The following is a 15,348-nucleotide window of genomic DNA, read 5'->3' as shown; positions in this document are numbered from 1 at the left end:
CTTTTAGATTATTGGAAGTATTTGATAAGAAAAAAGAATATATGTCCTGACCAGGTGCAGAGAAATAATGGAAAAGCATTACTTTGCACTATAAATATTTCAAAATATATGTCCACAAAATAAGGATTCATATTTTTTAGGTTGTGTGACTTGTTTCTCTAGATACTAAAACCCTTGATCTTATATTCAACTTTTATTCAGAATAAATATCACCATAAACTCAAAATTATATCCAGCTTATTTAAAATGTGCTGAACAATAAGAATTAAAACAAAAAACACAACAATTTTGAAATTAAATAAATTGAAAGTGAAACACACAAGAGAGACCAATAATTGAGTAAGTTCGATTTCAAAATTATTTGGTTAAAATATTGAAACATATGACCTTCCGTGGCTATCGAAATATTTACTCCATATATGGACTAATAAAGCTTAACAAATTATAATTTAAAATGATTTAATACAAATATAAAATAGAGAAAATCAAAATCGAAATCAAAACTCCAAATTGGTACATTATTCACTAATTCAAGTTTGATACCATTAATAGAATAGTGGCTTTGTGGTCCTAATGTGGACTGAAGTTATGTGTAATTTTCATTGTCGTTTTCAAATATCACTTTCGAGTTCATTTCTACCATGTGAATATGATATTTGAAACGATTAATTTCAAACCAATTTTTTTACTTTCCTTGTTACTGCTATTTTTTTACTTTTATTTGATAAATATGTTTTGTTGAACTTGGGAGTTTAATTAGATTAAAAAGGTTTTCGATCGGTTCACTGAGTTATTTTATATAATTTCAATTTCAATAACATTAACTATTGCTCATCCAGCTAAAACAATTATGCTAACTATGAAATTAAGAAATACTAGTAATATTACACTCATAACCTTAAGTATAAAAATTATACTAAATATTTAAATTCCACGTAGTAAAGGGAATTAATATAATCTCAGAAATCATTAGAATCACAGAAATATATGAATGTGAAACTGGAATTAAATAAGATTTTTAATTAAGGTCGAAGCTTGAATCCTAATTGAGTAATTATATCCTGTAATAAAGATTTTCCCAAAAATTATAATTTCATCTAGGTTGGGCTTGGCCTTGATAAGTCAGCCCACTACAAATTTTGGGCCAAGTTTTATATTAACCCAAGAAATGTATCGTATTAGCCGTTAGTATTTCGAATTGAGTTGTCAAGTGAGTCGGGCTGATCTTTCATCACAAGACTTAACTCGACAATCAAATTGCAATTTTGCAGTCAAAATCAGCCAAAATCGGGTAATATTACTCGAATCATTAAAGTCATTAAGTTATAATCTCGTATTTTATTCCATCAATCAATGCAGCATTTTCATTTCACCAACCAAACTGATTCTATAATCTCGTAGTATTTCATTTCATCAACTATCACCACAATGAAATTCCAGCAGCTTTGAAAATCATAATAAATCACTGTATAAATATCAAAATCAAGAATGAAAATGCTACAAATGTTATTATTTGACAATCACACCTCAAGAATCAAGACACAGATAATAATCACTATGTTCCGAGTATAAAAAGAGAGGTCGAGCGACAGCTGTGATCGTTCTCGGGTCTTTCCGACACCCAGGAGGAAAGATCGAAGCTCAATCCCGGATGCCAAGTTCGACTTCAAGCTCGTCATCCTGCTCAAAGAGCCTCAGGAGGCGAGCGTGTTGCTCCTCCCGCTTCTTTCTTTGCCACAGCTTGAATAAGAAGACAGAAAACGCCCCTACGGCTACAAGACCGAGGCATATGAGGAGGACTTCCTGCCACGTGGAACCTCCAGACGACTTCTTGCTCGAATCCTTCTGGTCAGAAGAATTTGATGCTGCCGAGGTGTCCGCCAATCCTACACAGACAACAGTTACATTCAAGAAAAGAAACAACCGATCCCAACTAAGGACGATTAATGCACAGAAAATCATATTGATGAAGAAACGAATAGGGAGTGTAGATGGAACGCAGGACGAAAGATATTGCCTAGGATCAACTCTTGTTAAACCAGCGCTGAGCTTAGCCACGTAAATACAGGCGAACACACATTGGAGCGAAGAGGGGGCCTTAAGCCCCCACCAAACCTACTTTTAATTTTTTTCCCTTATATGATTTTAAAATTTATCTGAATTTTGTGCAAATTGCAAAATCCCCACATCAATTATACGAGTAGGTATAAATTTTGGAAAACGTAGTCCGCACCACTTTCATGTTCAAGCATGATATAGTAAGATAACTAAGATCTTTAGCAAACTTTTATGAAGCCAACACTGGGCTCGACTACAACTTTAAAAAATACGGGTTAATTCTATACATTGTTTATTAGATCTGGGCTAGCCTAACAAACGCATGTAAGGCAAAAGAACTAACGATCTTTACCAAGCTGTTATGAAACAAACATCGAGCTCAGCTCCAAGTAAAACCAACACACAATCATATCTAGGTTATACTATGACTGAGCTAATCTCATAGACGTTTAAACAGTAGCAATCTCTACCAAAATCTTACGAAGCCAATGCCGATCTCGACTCCAACTAAGAGCAACGCATGATCTAGTCCAACTTTTACTATGTCTCAGCTAGCCATACTGACATTCAAGAACTAAATCGCCATATACAACAACTAATGGCATCCACCAAGCTCGCAGAAAGCCACCGTTGAGCTCATGCCAAGTGCCAACTAAAAGCAACAACGATTAGATCGAGCCTTTTACTCGTTCTGAGCTAGCCTGCAAAGCCAATGTAGGGCTCATGCCAACTAGGATCGACGCATGATTAAATCGGGTTTTCACTCATTCCCAGCTAAATCTAACAAGCATTCCAGAAACAAATCATCATCTTCACCAAAAATCCAGCTCATCGAGCAACAATACTCGACCAACAGACACACTTCCCCGAAATACACGAGCATGCTTAGATTAGCATTAAAACACTATTCTTGAACTAAATGATCAAAAATCCACACCATAAGCCCAAGATTTTGATATTTGGTTCAACCTCACCGACTTTAAACTAGCTCAACAAAAACATTTACAATCAAACATGGAACAGAGACACAACAACAGTTAAATGAACAACAAATCTCAAGAGAATATGAGCTATTGCCATCAAAATCCCAATTTCCCCTTTTCAATTACACATATTCTTCCCAAAAAATCAACTCAATCCCTAAGTTCTCTCAATCCCACAAAAAGGCTCACAAATCTAACCTCAAAAAATGCCTTCCCAAACAAAATCCTAAATTTTTCATGAACTGCCTAAAGAATTAGCTACACAAAACTGCAAAATCACAACTTTTTTTAATCTCAAAACAAAAAGTAAAAAAAAAGGGCATACCTGTAATAAACAGAACTGAAAAGGAAGAGAATAAACAGGAGAGAAACAGCAGAGAGCTCCGATCTATGATCTTTATCATCTCAATAAGCTTATCAAAATCTCCCCTTTTCGTCTTCTTCTGCGTTTACACGAATCCTATCACCGAATTAATTTGGTGGGGCTAATTGGGATCGTTGGGCTGCAATTGGGAGGAGTTGAATGCGACCTTCAACAACTTGTAATTTCAGCTCTCTTCCCACTTATCTACCGAAAATAATTCCGTTTATTTATTTATTGGTGTTTCATTCCATTCGTCTGAAACAGTCCGGCGATGGGAATTAGATCTTTCGTCGTTATTGCCTCCTCGATTTCTTTTGTTCTTGATTGCTTGTAATCGAATTATCGACCAGATTTGGTTTAGAAGTGATTTTTATTGATTCGACTTTACTAAAATAATATTTTCATGCAATATTAATAATTATAAATTGCCCAAATGAGACAATACTTGTTTATTCTAAGCACCGACGCAATATACACGATATTTAAATCTTAATTCAAGTGTTTATATTGTATTATGTGTTAAGGTTTATGTAACTATTACTAATATCAATAATATTATTTCATTCGCGATTTATCATGTATTTCACTTATTAATTTTTGGGCATTTTATATTAATGTTATTTAAACTTTATTATCTTTGATAAAAATATCTCGTATTGTAGTATCTCTTATTATAAAATTTAAATATAAATGTATCAATTTTTCAAATCTATGCAAATCAAAATAGGACAAATAAAAAAAAATGAATATAGTATTAGTTTAATTATATACTCCATCCATCCATTCGGAATAAATATGCGCTCAATTTTAAAAATTAATTTAAGCGTGTAATATTGGAATGCGACAACGGATTTTGGGTCCAAGTAAAGTGTTTGATTTATAATTTCAGCTTTTATACCTTAATAATTTTTTTATTACTATTTTAAAATTTTAAATTTTAAATTATACAGTATTGCACAATCAACAAGCACAACTGACGCCAATTGCAGTCATGTACAAATTTAGAGAACTAAACACTAAGTCCATTAGCAATGGGACGCCGTAAAACGCCCACGTCATCAGTTATATCCTCTTATCCCCACCTGCAATGTGGCGCCCTAAGGCGCGCCCTATGTATTTTCATTTATTTGAATATTTAAATAAGTACAAAAATTGGGAAAAAACTTCATTTCATTTATAAAAATTAATACATTACAATACGAATTAAAAAAAACGTCACAAACTCAGCGACGACAGTTACGGGCCCACACTTCTTCAATCATGTCGTTCATGAGCTGAGCATGGTCTTGTTGGTTGCGTATTGATGCATGTCTAGATAGAACCTCACTGAAGCCCGACGGTAATCCTCTAGCGGGGGGCTCGGTCGCCGTGCTGGACGAGCTAGATGCACCGTCATCATCGTTCCAGTCGGTGATGCTCCCACCTTCATACTCAATTATACACGCATACATGACATCGGCGAGGAGTTACTTGAACCAAAGACTCCTCGGCCCTTTCACAATTGCCCACCGTGCTTGGAGCACATCAAATGCCCACTGGACATCCTTCCGCGCCGACTCCTACTTTTGCGCAAATAAAACCCTCTTCTCACCAATTGGACAGCTGATCATCTTCACAAAAATAGGCCATCGTGGGTATATGCCATCGGCCAAGTAGTACCCCATGTGGTATTGGCGCCTGTTGGCAGTGAACTCGATGGCCGGGCCATTGCCATTGCATTGCTCAGTGAAGAGGGTGGTTGAGTTGAGGATATTAATGTCGTTGTTCGACCCGGCTACGCCGAAGTAAGCATGCCAGATTCAGAGCCGATGGTCAGCGACGACTTCGAGGATCATCGTCAGGTGGCTGCCCTTGTATCCACTAGTGAATTGGCCTCTCCACGACGTCGGACAATTCTTCCACTGCCAGTGCATACAGTCGATGCTCCCTAGCATTCCAAGAAAGCCGTGCCCCGTCTCGTGAATCTTCATCAGCCCCAGGCAATCAGTGGCAGTCGGCTTGCGCAAATATATGTCACCGTATGCCTCCACAATTCCCCTACAAAACCTTCTCAGGTACTCCCGGCCGGTTGTCTCCCCGACGTGGAGGTACTCGTCGAAAATGTCCGTCGTGGTGCCGTAGGCCAACTGACGGAGTGCAGCCGTGCACTTCTGCAACGGTGTAAGGCTGGGTCTGCCGACGCCGTCTTCCCGATACGTGAAGTACTCATCATGTGATGACAACGTCCGGACAATGCTGAGAAAAAGGTAACGCAACATTCTAAATCGACGGCGGAAGACAGTCGGTCCCCACCGTGGTTGATCGGCAAAATAGTCTGCAACCAGACGTTGGTGAGCTGCCGCGTGGTCTCGTCGGACAGACCTCCGACGTCGATTAGGTCTGTGGATCGGCTCCGCCGCCGCCGCTGCCGCCTCCTCGCGCTGCATTTGGGCTAAGCATTCCACCATTGCCTCTTCAACGGCTGCATCCAAGGCTTCCGAGGTCAAACTACCCGACTCCGAGGAGCTAGAACTAGTGGCTTCATCGTCGTGGTTCATTTTTGTATGTGAAAGATGAGCGAAATGAGAGAGGCGAGATGTTCGTATGAACAAGTGAATGAGAAACGAGGTTTAAATAGACAAAAATAAAATAAAAAACGTGTGCCATCGTCCGCCGAGTCCACAATGGAGCGGATGATGGCGCGGATGATAGACCATTGTCCGCCGAGCCCACAATGGCGCGGACGATAGACCATCGCCCGCGCTTCTTCCGCGGACGATGCATCGGGCGTGGGCGTAGGGCGCGGACGATGGCGGGCACCCACAATGGAGGCATCGTCCGCGCCCGAGAACAATGGCCGCCATCATGCGCCCCATTGCGGGTGCCTAAGAGCAAAACCAATTTATAATCAGATTTGAGTAGAACACAACACGCAATGCGAAATCCGCATTTCAATTTAAATCCACTATTACTTGAATTCAAAAGACAAGATTAATGAATCAAAATGGCACTGAATTTGACCAAGAGAGTAAAAGCGCAAAGAGGCCACAAGAGCAAGTTTTGCAAAATTAACAACTAAAAATATCACTTAGTACAACAATTAATTTCACAAATCAGACAAAATATAAACAAGACACTAAAGCTTATAAATGAATCAAAACAACATTGTCGCCAAAGGGTAGGAGGGAGAGGAAAATGATTAGGGTTCACCAAGAAAGATAGGGGACAAGTCCTAGATTGTGTTCCATTTAAGAGAGAGGATGCGGCTAGATACGAAGGACGTGGAGGTGGCTGATGATTAGGGTTCCAAAGAAAGATGGCGAGAGAAGGGAAGAATGAGATTGAATTTGCGCAAATGAGTGAAAAGACAAGAGTATGACAAGGAATTGATTTGGGTTGTTTTTAATGGCATTTTTAAAATTTATGTAAATAAGGAGGGGTGATTATTGTTTCTAAATATGACAAGAAGAACCGGACAGAATGAATATTTTAATTCTTTGTTTACTATTTATACTTCATTTGAATGTTAGTCTTTAAATTTGCAAAATTTTATATCTCGTAAGTGTATTGCATTGTGTAAAACTGAGTTTTTATTTGTATTATTAAGTCTTCATTGTGTCGTGTGCAAGTTAGTTCTTATGAAGCGGCTCATGTAGATGGTATTTTTAAGAAATAGTATTTTTAGTTTAAGTTTATATAATCGTGTCTTTATTATGTCGACACGATTTGCGAGACAAGATAAGTTGCCAATTTAATGAAGTTTTGAAAAAAAAACAAAATAAAAACAAAAAAGAAACGATCTTAACTCAAATCCCTAAAATACCCATGAAATCGTAAATATATACGGCATATTCTCTAGCAAAATGGGTACCCCTGGAGCACCATAAGTATTTCAAACTATATATAGCAAAAGAAACCCTAAACCTCCCCTCTCTCGCTAAATCCTTTGCTGCGCTGTGATTCATTTCATCTCACTCTGTTGGTAAACCCTTCCTTCTCTTTTATCTCTCTAAATCCTTTTTGGATCTACTGTATTCATCATCTGAATTCACGATTCTAGCGCTCCTTGATTTTGTTCATTTTTTAAAAATTGATTTGTAGTAATTTAGTTTCTGTTATTGCTTTTTTTTTCCAGATTGTTTGAATTGAGAGAGTGAGTAATTGGATCCTGTGAAGCCATGGCTCTGGTGAGTGAACTGCTTCTTTTGTTGATTTTTTTTACTTTGACTTTTGTGATGAATGCTAGTGATGTGTTGAGCTGGTTAACTGCTTGCATTTGGATTTCGTGATTGAGATTGCGTTGAGATCGATCAGAAATGATAATTGTGATGTTCATTTGCTGTTGTTTACTCTTTTCATTGTAAACTGGAAATACAATCATTATTGGGTAATTGAGTTAACCATGTACTATTAAATAATATTGAGAAATAAGGAGGTGATGTTCAGCTACATGTTAACTATGGATTGCTCACTGTTTACTGGAAATTATGTTTTTTATAGCCATCTCACATCTGTTCATTGGCAAACCCCTCACTAGTCAAAATTTTTCCTGGAATAGAAAGATTGATTAAATTTTTTAAGAAAAATTAGATTATACATAAAATAAAAATATTTCCATATGTTGATACTGTGATGCTTGATGTTTGCTTGAATTTATTGTATTGTATCATTTTATTTCATGATTATAAGCTAAATTATCTTTATTTCATAAATGGACATTTGGCTGTCAAGTATATTCACTTTGGGAAGATGTACCTAATTTTAAGAAGGCTCTTTAATCTAAAATGGCGAAGTTTTTGAACCAAATCCTTAAATTTTATTAGTGTTTCTTGCATTCTTTATGGTTTTAGACTGATTGTTAACATTATTTGATGTGTTATTCAGGTTTTGCATTCTACAGCAAACAAAAATGCAAACAAGACACTTATTGTGTCTGAGTTCAATGGTGTAAAGGTCGAACTAGCTAAGGATTTTCAGATGGGTCTCACAAATAAGACACCAGAATTCATCAAGATGAATCCCATTGGAAAGGTATGTTCGGATATGATTCAGAATATTTAGTTTATGGATGATCAATATCTTTGCCTTTTCTTTTTAGTTTTGTCCTTATTTCAACATTTTTCTTGTGTAGATTCCTGTTCTTGAAACATCTGATGGTCCGATATTTGAGAGCAATGCTATTGCACGCTATGGTAAGTAACTTATTGTTAGATGTGTTGACTGTGAAAGCTTATTTGCCCTGTCCTGATTCTTGCTTCTGTTGTGCAGTGGCTCGGTTAAACCCCGACAACAACCTGTTTGGCTCTTCCTCTATTGAATACGTAAGGGACTGTTGTTTGGCTTCTGGACATGGAGTAGTCTTGCTTTTATTAATTTTCATATGTTTAATAATTTGTCCCATTCTTATGTTTTTTTGTTTGGTTTATTGGATTCCACAGGGTCAAATTGAGCAATGGATTGATTTTTCTACTAATGAGATTGATGCTCATATTGCAGCCTGGCTCTACCCCAGACTTGGTATCCGTACGCATCTTCCTCCGGTATTACTACTTACACTCATTTGCAATGATCATAAATACCTCAGCTCAGTAGCTCCTTGATATTCTGGTTACTGTTTGACTGAAGTTGTGTATATATTTTTATTTATGCACAGGCTGAGGAGGCTGCCATTGCTTCTCTGAAGAGAGGCTTGACAGCTTTGAACACCCATCTTGCATCTAACACCTACTTGGTTGGACATGGTGTCACTCTAGCTGATATCATCTCAGTGTCTATTCTGGCTAATGGAATCAAGGCAATCTTGATAAAGAGCTTCACCTCAGAGTTCCCACATGTTGAGAGGTACTTTTGGACCTTGGTTAACCAGCCAAAGTTCAAGAAAGTGTTGGGTGACATCGAACAAGCCAAATCTGTTCCACCTGTTTCAACCAAGAAACACGGACAGCCCAAAGAAGCTGCGAAACCTAAGGCAGAACCAAAGAAGGAGGCCAAGAAAGAAGAACCCAAGGCTGTAGTGGAGGAAGAAGAAGCACCTAAGCCAAAGGCGAAAAATCCTTTGGATCTCTTACCTCCTAGTAAGATGGTTCTTGATGACTGGAAGAGACTCTACTCTAATACGAAAACCAACTTCCGTGAGGTTGCTATCAAAGGTATGGACCGGGCTGAGGCATTGCCTTTTTTTAATCTTACATTGGAAAATGTGCATGACCTTATCGAATGCATGATTTTGTTATAGTAATTGGCTTGCGTCTAAACTACATTTGCTCCATTTTGTAGGTTTCTGGGACATGTACGACCCAGAAGGATACTCCCTTTGGTTCTGTGACTACAAATACAATGATGAAAACATGGTATCGTTTGTCACCATGAACAAAGTGGGAGGTTTTCTTCAGCGTATGGACTTGGCCCGGAAGTATGCTTTTGGAAAGATGTTGATCATTGGTGCAGAGCCTCCGTTTAAGGTGAAGGGTTTGTGGGTGTTCCGGGGGCGTGAGATCCCTCAGTTTGTCATGGATGAGTGCTACGACATGGAACTTTTCGAGTGGAGGAAGGTTGACATCAGCGACGAGGCACAGAAGGAGCGCGTGAGCCAGATGATTGAAGATGCTGAGCCATTCGAGGGCGAGCCTTTGTTGGATGCCAAGTGCTTCAAGTGAGGGATCGATACGATAGGACTGTAAACAACTCACAACTCACTTTACATCTCTGTACTTGTGTCTTTCCAGGCTCAGAATTTTCTATCCTTGGATTTAAGGAATGTTTTACTATATTTAGCGACTGCTTTCCAGTCTTGTAGCTTGTCTTTTTGAAACCTCGAGTTTGATATGACTTATTTCAATCATTGTTGATTTTATTGATGATTTGGAAATATACTTTTCATGCATATTGCTTTATGTTATGCTGCTGCATGTTTCTTAATTGGCATTTTCGTTGCTATTTACCCACTTAACTGCCATGTGGCTCCATCTATGACTCTCGTCATATAAAAGGATTTGAGTAATATACCCTCTGTTTTTTATAAATATAAATTTTTTATTTTAGAAAATTTCTATTTTTACGAGGTGTGATTTATTTATACATTTTTTTTATTTCATAAATAACACCCAAACATATGTTATGGATTCATTTCAAACATGCACGCCCCAAAAATATGTTATGGATTCATTTCAAACATGCACGCCCCACGCCACGTGTATCTAATCACATCATACACAATCTCATAAATATCCCCTTTGCCTATGCAATGCGTTATACTACAAAAAACAAATCAACAAATTTAATAATCTACAAAACATTATTTATATCCTTTTAAAATATCAAATTATTTGTGCAAATTATTGTCTAACAAAACACAAAGTGTATTTATATTGGAACATTAAAAATGCAAAAACCTGCAATTTTAGGGCAGCACAATCAGCCATTCTTGGGCTGCCCATTTTGGGGGCCTCAAATCCAACTTCATTGCAGAAATTCCAAGGCAAATCTTGAATTCATAGCAGGATCATGCATAAGAATATTCTTCTGATGATTCGCTCTGCCCAAATTCAAGAATGTGAACAACAACAATCAGCAGAGATAAAAAACCCATCATTTTTTTTGCTTTGCTTTGTTGGATTCAGATGATTCCCTGTTTGTTTCTTAACTTGAACTGGAATTTGAGGTGCAGTTTTGTTGCAAAGTGGAGTGGTGAAGTAAACAAACTGTAACTAACAATAATTGATACTTGTCTTCAAAGCAATGCCAAGTGTATAATCTTTGATCATCAAAATACAAATTTGGGCTAGTCAAAATGTACTCAAATTAGTTTAAAATTTCTTGGATTTTAACATTCTTTAAAAAATATTTGAGTAACTATATATGTTGGATCAGACCAGTGGGCTTGGGCTGTCACGAGATTTTGAACAGCTCTAGGCCTCTAGCCTTATACTATAACACAAACTTCTTAAAATATGAGATTTAACATTAAAAAAAACAATTGAGTTTAACTTGAATACAAATAAAAATTTTACTTTAATGATAATTGGGGCATTTCTTAATAACAATTGAGGCTTTAGGTGTTGTAGAATCAACCTATCCTTTCAAAGACTAAGAATCCCATTTTAAGATATTACTAGTATAATTACTTTTATGGCTAGACAATGAACATGATACTGACAAGCAAAGAAGAAAAGGTATAATTTTTTAATAAAAAAGATTCTAAAATTATATATAGAAATCCAAGGGGAGTGATCAATTGCTAATTCATCTCTTAATTGCTAACTACAATTAATTTAAGTTCATAAGATTTTCAGAGATCTAGTGGCCTATAAATTGTTATGTGTTATTTCCTTTTATTAATATTTAAATTTAAATAGATTAGAAGAATGACCAAATCTAGGGTTTTGGATAAAATGTCAATATAGTAAATTAAAAATATCAATGTGATTCATTGAATATGTCAACAATTTTTCATAGACATTATATACATAGTATATTGACATATTTTGACGTAAAAAATACGAAAATTTTAAAAAAAAATCAAATTTTGACATCGGAACATATGCAAGTGAGATCTCGTTAGAATCCTTATGAATAATCTTGTACCTTAATTTAATGATCTAATGTTTATCATATAGTTGTAATTAGCAATTTAGAAGGAAGTTAGCAATATAACACACCCCAAACATTCTATTGATTGTTTAATCATGTAATTTCTTGTCACCTAAATGTTAGTGTCATTAAAAATGTCACGAGTTCAAATTATACTGATATTTGTAAAATCATCTTATTGACTAAAGTTAAATAGAAATCCCTAACTAATGCATATAAATTGAAGTGGGTTTATCTTACAAATTTTTAAGTGTTAGTGGTACTATATCAAAATCTTAGAACGACTACTTTTTGTTTAAGTAATGCTGGATAATAAAGATAATTTACTTTAATTAAACCGCTCCCCTGCAAGATTGATTTGTCTTATGAATCTTACTTATTTAAAGGTATTGGTACCTCTCTCTTCTTCAATAGCATAATTATTTAATTAGTTGTCCTAATGTATAATAAGTAGTACTACTATTAATGTTCTTGGTTTAGGATTAGACTGCATTGAATCGAATTCCAATATTCTTATTGTCATAGTAGTATATTATTCTACAAAGATATTTGTAAATTAATTTATAATTGGTTGGTTTGGACCACTTCAACACTCCTACATGACACCCTTGTTTCCTAAGTGTTTTTTATAAAATGAAGGTCTCGAATCAAAAGAACGGCGAGACAAAATTCATTACACAAATAAAAAGTTAAAAGGGCAAAATAAATACACTTACATCCTAATAAAAAACCAACATTGGAACAATGATTAAGAGGTAGCAAAAATAAGAAGACAAAATTCTGATAAAAAAATCTAAAACAATAGAACAATGATTAAGAGGTAGTAAAAATACTATAAGGAGAAGTGTTGTATAAATTCAGTTGCATCTACACTCATACGTGACACCCTTGATTCCTACATTTTTTTTAATAAAATGAAGGACTCGAGCCAAAAGAACGACAAGATTGAATTCGGGATACAAAGCAAATTAAGTTTAGGGAGCAAAATAAGAAAGACAATGTTGGTTTCTAGGATTACAAGAGATACAACCGGGCGTAATACAATCCAAAAGAAGGAATACAAATGAAAACTGAACTGAAATTACAACTGAAAAATCGAAACAACTAAACCGTGAAATTTGTTAGCTGAGTCGAGGAGTCCTCTTTCCGCAAGACGAGATACGCCTCGGTAGTGCTCTTCGGTTGGCGTTTCGTCCCCAAAGATAAAACGGCTACGTCTCTGGTGAAGCAACACCGCAATCAACAGAGCTCCGGCGAACTGGATGGAGGAGAGGGCAGAGCTTTCGACAGAAAAACAATGCAGAGAGAGTGAGAGGGCTTATGATGTTATGCTTGTGAATAATGTGTCTAATGCAGTGGAATGACTAGCCTATTTATAGGCCAAGCCACCATGCAGGGTCAACCAAGCCATGAAGGCTCATCATGGCGCATTCGTAACCGTCGGCGGTTACGAGCTTGTGGCAGGAGTGTGCCTTACGCGTGTGCAGCGTGTGGATTTCTCACGTGGCAGCCGTGCCGAGACCGAGACCGGGCCTGAGACAGCGAGCACGGGCGGGCAGGCGGGCGGCGGCGGCGCGCGCGTGCGTGTGAGCTCTTTCACCCATCTTGGTCCACTATAATTATTAAGTAACATAAAGTCACTTAATTTAAACACATTAAAAGATGTGTCACTTCTCCTATGTGGGATAATTAATACTAGTTAATTATTCCCTAAGCTCAAACTCCAAGCTTTAATTAAAATGTAATTATGCCCAACTTTAATCCACTATTTCTCACTCACCGGAAATCGGATTTGAGAATATGAATATACTACATTTATCTACGTAAAATGTAGATCGACGCTATATCATTTAATTTCACAAAATTAGATGTCTCGTCACTTTTATTATTTGGTCAAAATCCATTGACCGAGCATATATTATTCCATGATTTCTACAGACAAAATCTTTTTTAAAACCCTAAACAATATAACAATGCTTAAGAGGTAGCAAAAATACTACTATGGAGAAGCGTTTTATCAATTTATTTGTGTAACACTCATATATGACACCCTTATTTTGTAAGTGTTTTTTTATTAAATGAAATGTTCGATCTAAAACAACAGCGAGATAGAATTTGTATTACCAAACAAAAGTTTAGAGAGGAAAATAAGAAGACAAAATCAAAATTACGCTTCCGCGCTACACCACTATGATTTGACGAAAATTTAATACTCCTAAAAAAGAGCTTTATCTTATTTTATTTTGAAGTTGAACTATACATAATACTTTCCAATGAATCGATCCATCAACCGGTGCTATTTATATATCTATCAAACTCAACCTTAATTAGTCCCAACTCACTAGTTTTATATACGAAAAAAATAAGTTAAAAGTGCTAAATACAGAATTCAAAAATGGAGGAGTAAATTGACGAAATTAAAAAATAAACATTTGCGAAATAATTAGAATAATCGGATAGAGGACCATGTTTAAATTCCAAACCCACGTGAATGCTCTAAAATAGTCTAAAAGTTGCATAAAAAGATTCGTGAAATTATTACGTCAATTTATTATAGGATCTAATAATTAAATCAAATAAAAATGTATACCTTGATCACGGCGGAGGAACGTAAAAATTTATTTTAATAGAGTACATTTTAAAATAGTTATATGTTTCGTCATAACAGTAATAAGGTCAAATAATAATATATACCTTAATTATCATGGCGGACTAACATAAAAATTTATTTTGATAGAGACTATATATTCTACATTTTGAAACAATCCCATGTTTTGCCATGATAATAAGGGTTTTTGCACATCAATTCACAGAAAATATTGAAAATATTTTTTTCTAGGGAACTACGTTAAATATGTCTATTTCTAATAAAAATTGTTGGTACTCATTAAAGAATAAATATTTTAGGGAACAATTTTAAATATGTCTATTCTAATACAGCTTGTTGGTACCAATTATTAATGTATACAGCTTACTAGATATTTTTTATAACTAAAAACTGAAAAAGTGCAATAGCAAGTGAACAAGAATAGTCCCTGTATTTTCTCTTTTCCATATAAAAACTTTTTAAGAATAAATTTACATATATAAAGATATTATGCTAAGAGATGGTTTCAAAAAAATTCTCATTGGAACCACCCATATTAGAGCATCCGCAGCGGCATCTCGCTGCGGGCTCGGTCTCGTCCCGGTGAGACGAGACCGCAGCGGGATGCCGCTGCAGAAACTCCGTCTCGTCGCTTTTGCTATTTTTAATTATTTTTTTAAAAAAATCTGAATAAAAAAAAATTAACTTTTTTTTCTGCCATTTTTTTGAATTTTTTTTCTTTTTTTCCCACATTCATCTATAAATAACCCAATTCTCCCACCATTTTT

General features: G+C 35.9%; 2 protein-coding genes across 2 annotated transcripts; one reads left to right on the top strand and one right to left on the bottom strand.

Moving 5' to 3' along the window:
* Nucleotides 1-1,444: 1,444 nt before the first annotated feature.
* On the bottom strand, nt 1,445-3,773 carry LOC121780290. The gene is made up of 2 exons (XM_042177838.1): nt 3,367-3,773; nt 1,445-1,886 (listed from the first exon to the last, which is right to left on the bottom strand). The coding sequence occupies exons 1-2, from the start codon at nt 3,443-3,445 to the stop codon at nt 1,642-1,644; spliced, it is 324 nt and encodes a 107-aa protein (XP_042033772.1). The 5' UTR covers nt 3,446-3,773; the 3' UTR covers nt 1,445-1,641.
* Nucleotides 3,774-7,263: 3,490 nt separating this feature from the next.
* On the top strand, nt 7,264-10,267 carry LOC121779811 (elongation factor 1-gamma-like). Its single transcript, XM_042177248.1, has 8 exons — nt 7,264-7,366; nt 7,520-7,571; nt 8,269-8,415; nt 8,516-8,576; nt 8,653-8,705; nt 8,823-8,924; nt 9,038-9,533; nt 9,661-10,267. The coding sequence occupies exons 2-8, from the start codon at nt 7,563-7,565 to the stop codon at nt 10,038-10,040; spliced, it is 1,248 nt and encodes a 415-aa protein (XP_042033182.1). The 5' UTR covers nt 7,264-7,366; nt 7,520-7,562; the 3' UTR covers nt 10,041-10,267.
* Nucleotides 10,268-15,348: the final 5,081 nt, after the last annotated feature.

The sequence above is a fragment of the Salvia splendens genome, chromosome 19 (assembly GCF_004379255.2).
Source record: "Salvia splendens isolate huo1 chromosome 19, SspV2, whole genome shotgun sequence".
Classification (NCBI taxonomy): domain Eukaryota; kingdom Viridiplantae; phylum Streptophyta; class Magnoliopsida; order Lamiales; family Lamiaceae; genus Salvia; species Salvia splendens.
Note: the sequence above shows the minus strand (reverse complement) of the source record. Positions and strands in the feature narration are given on the sequence as shown.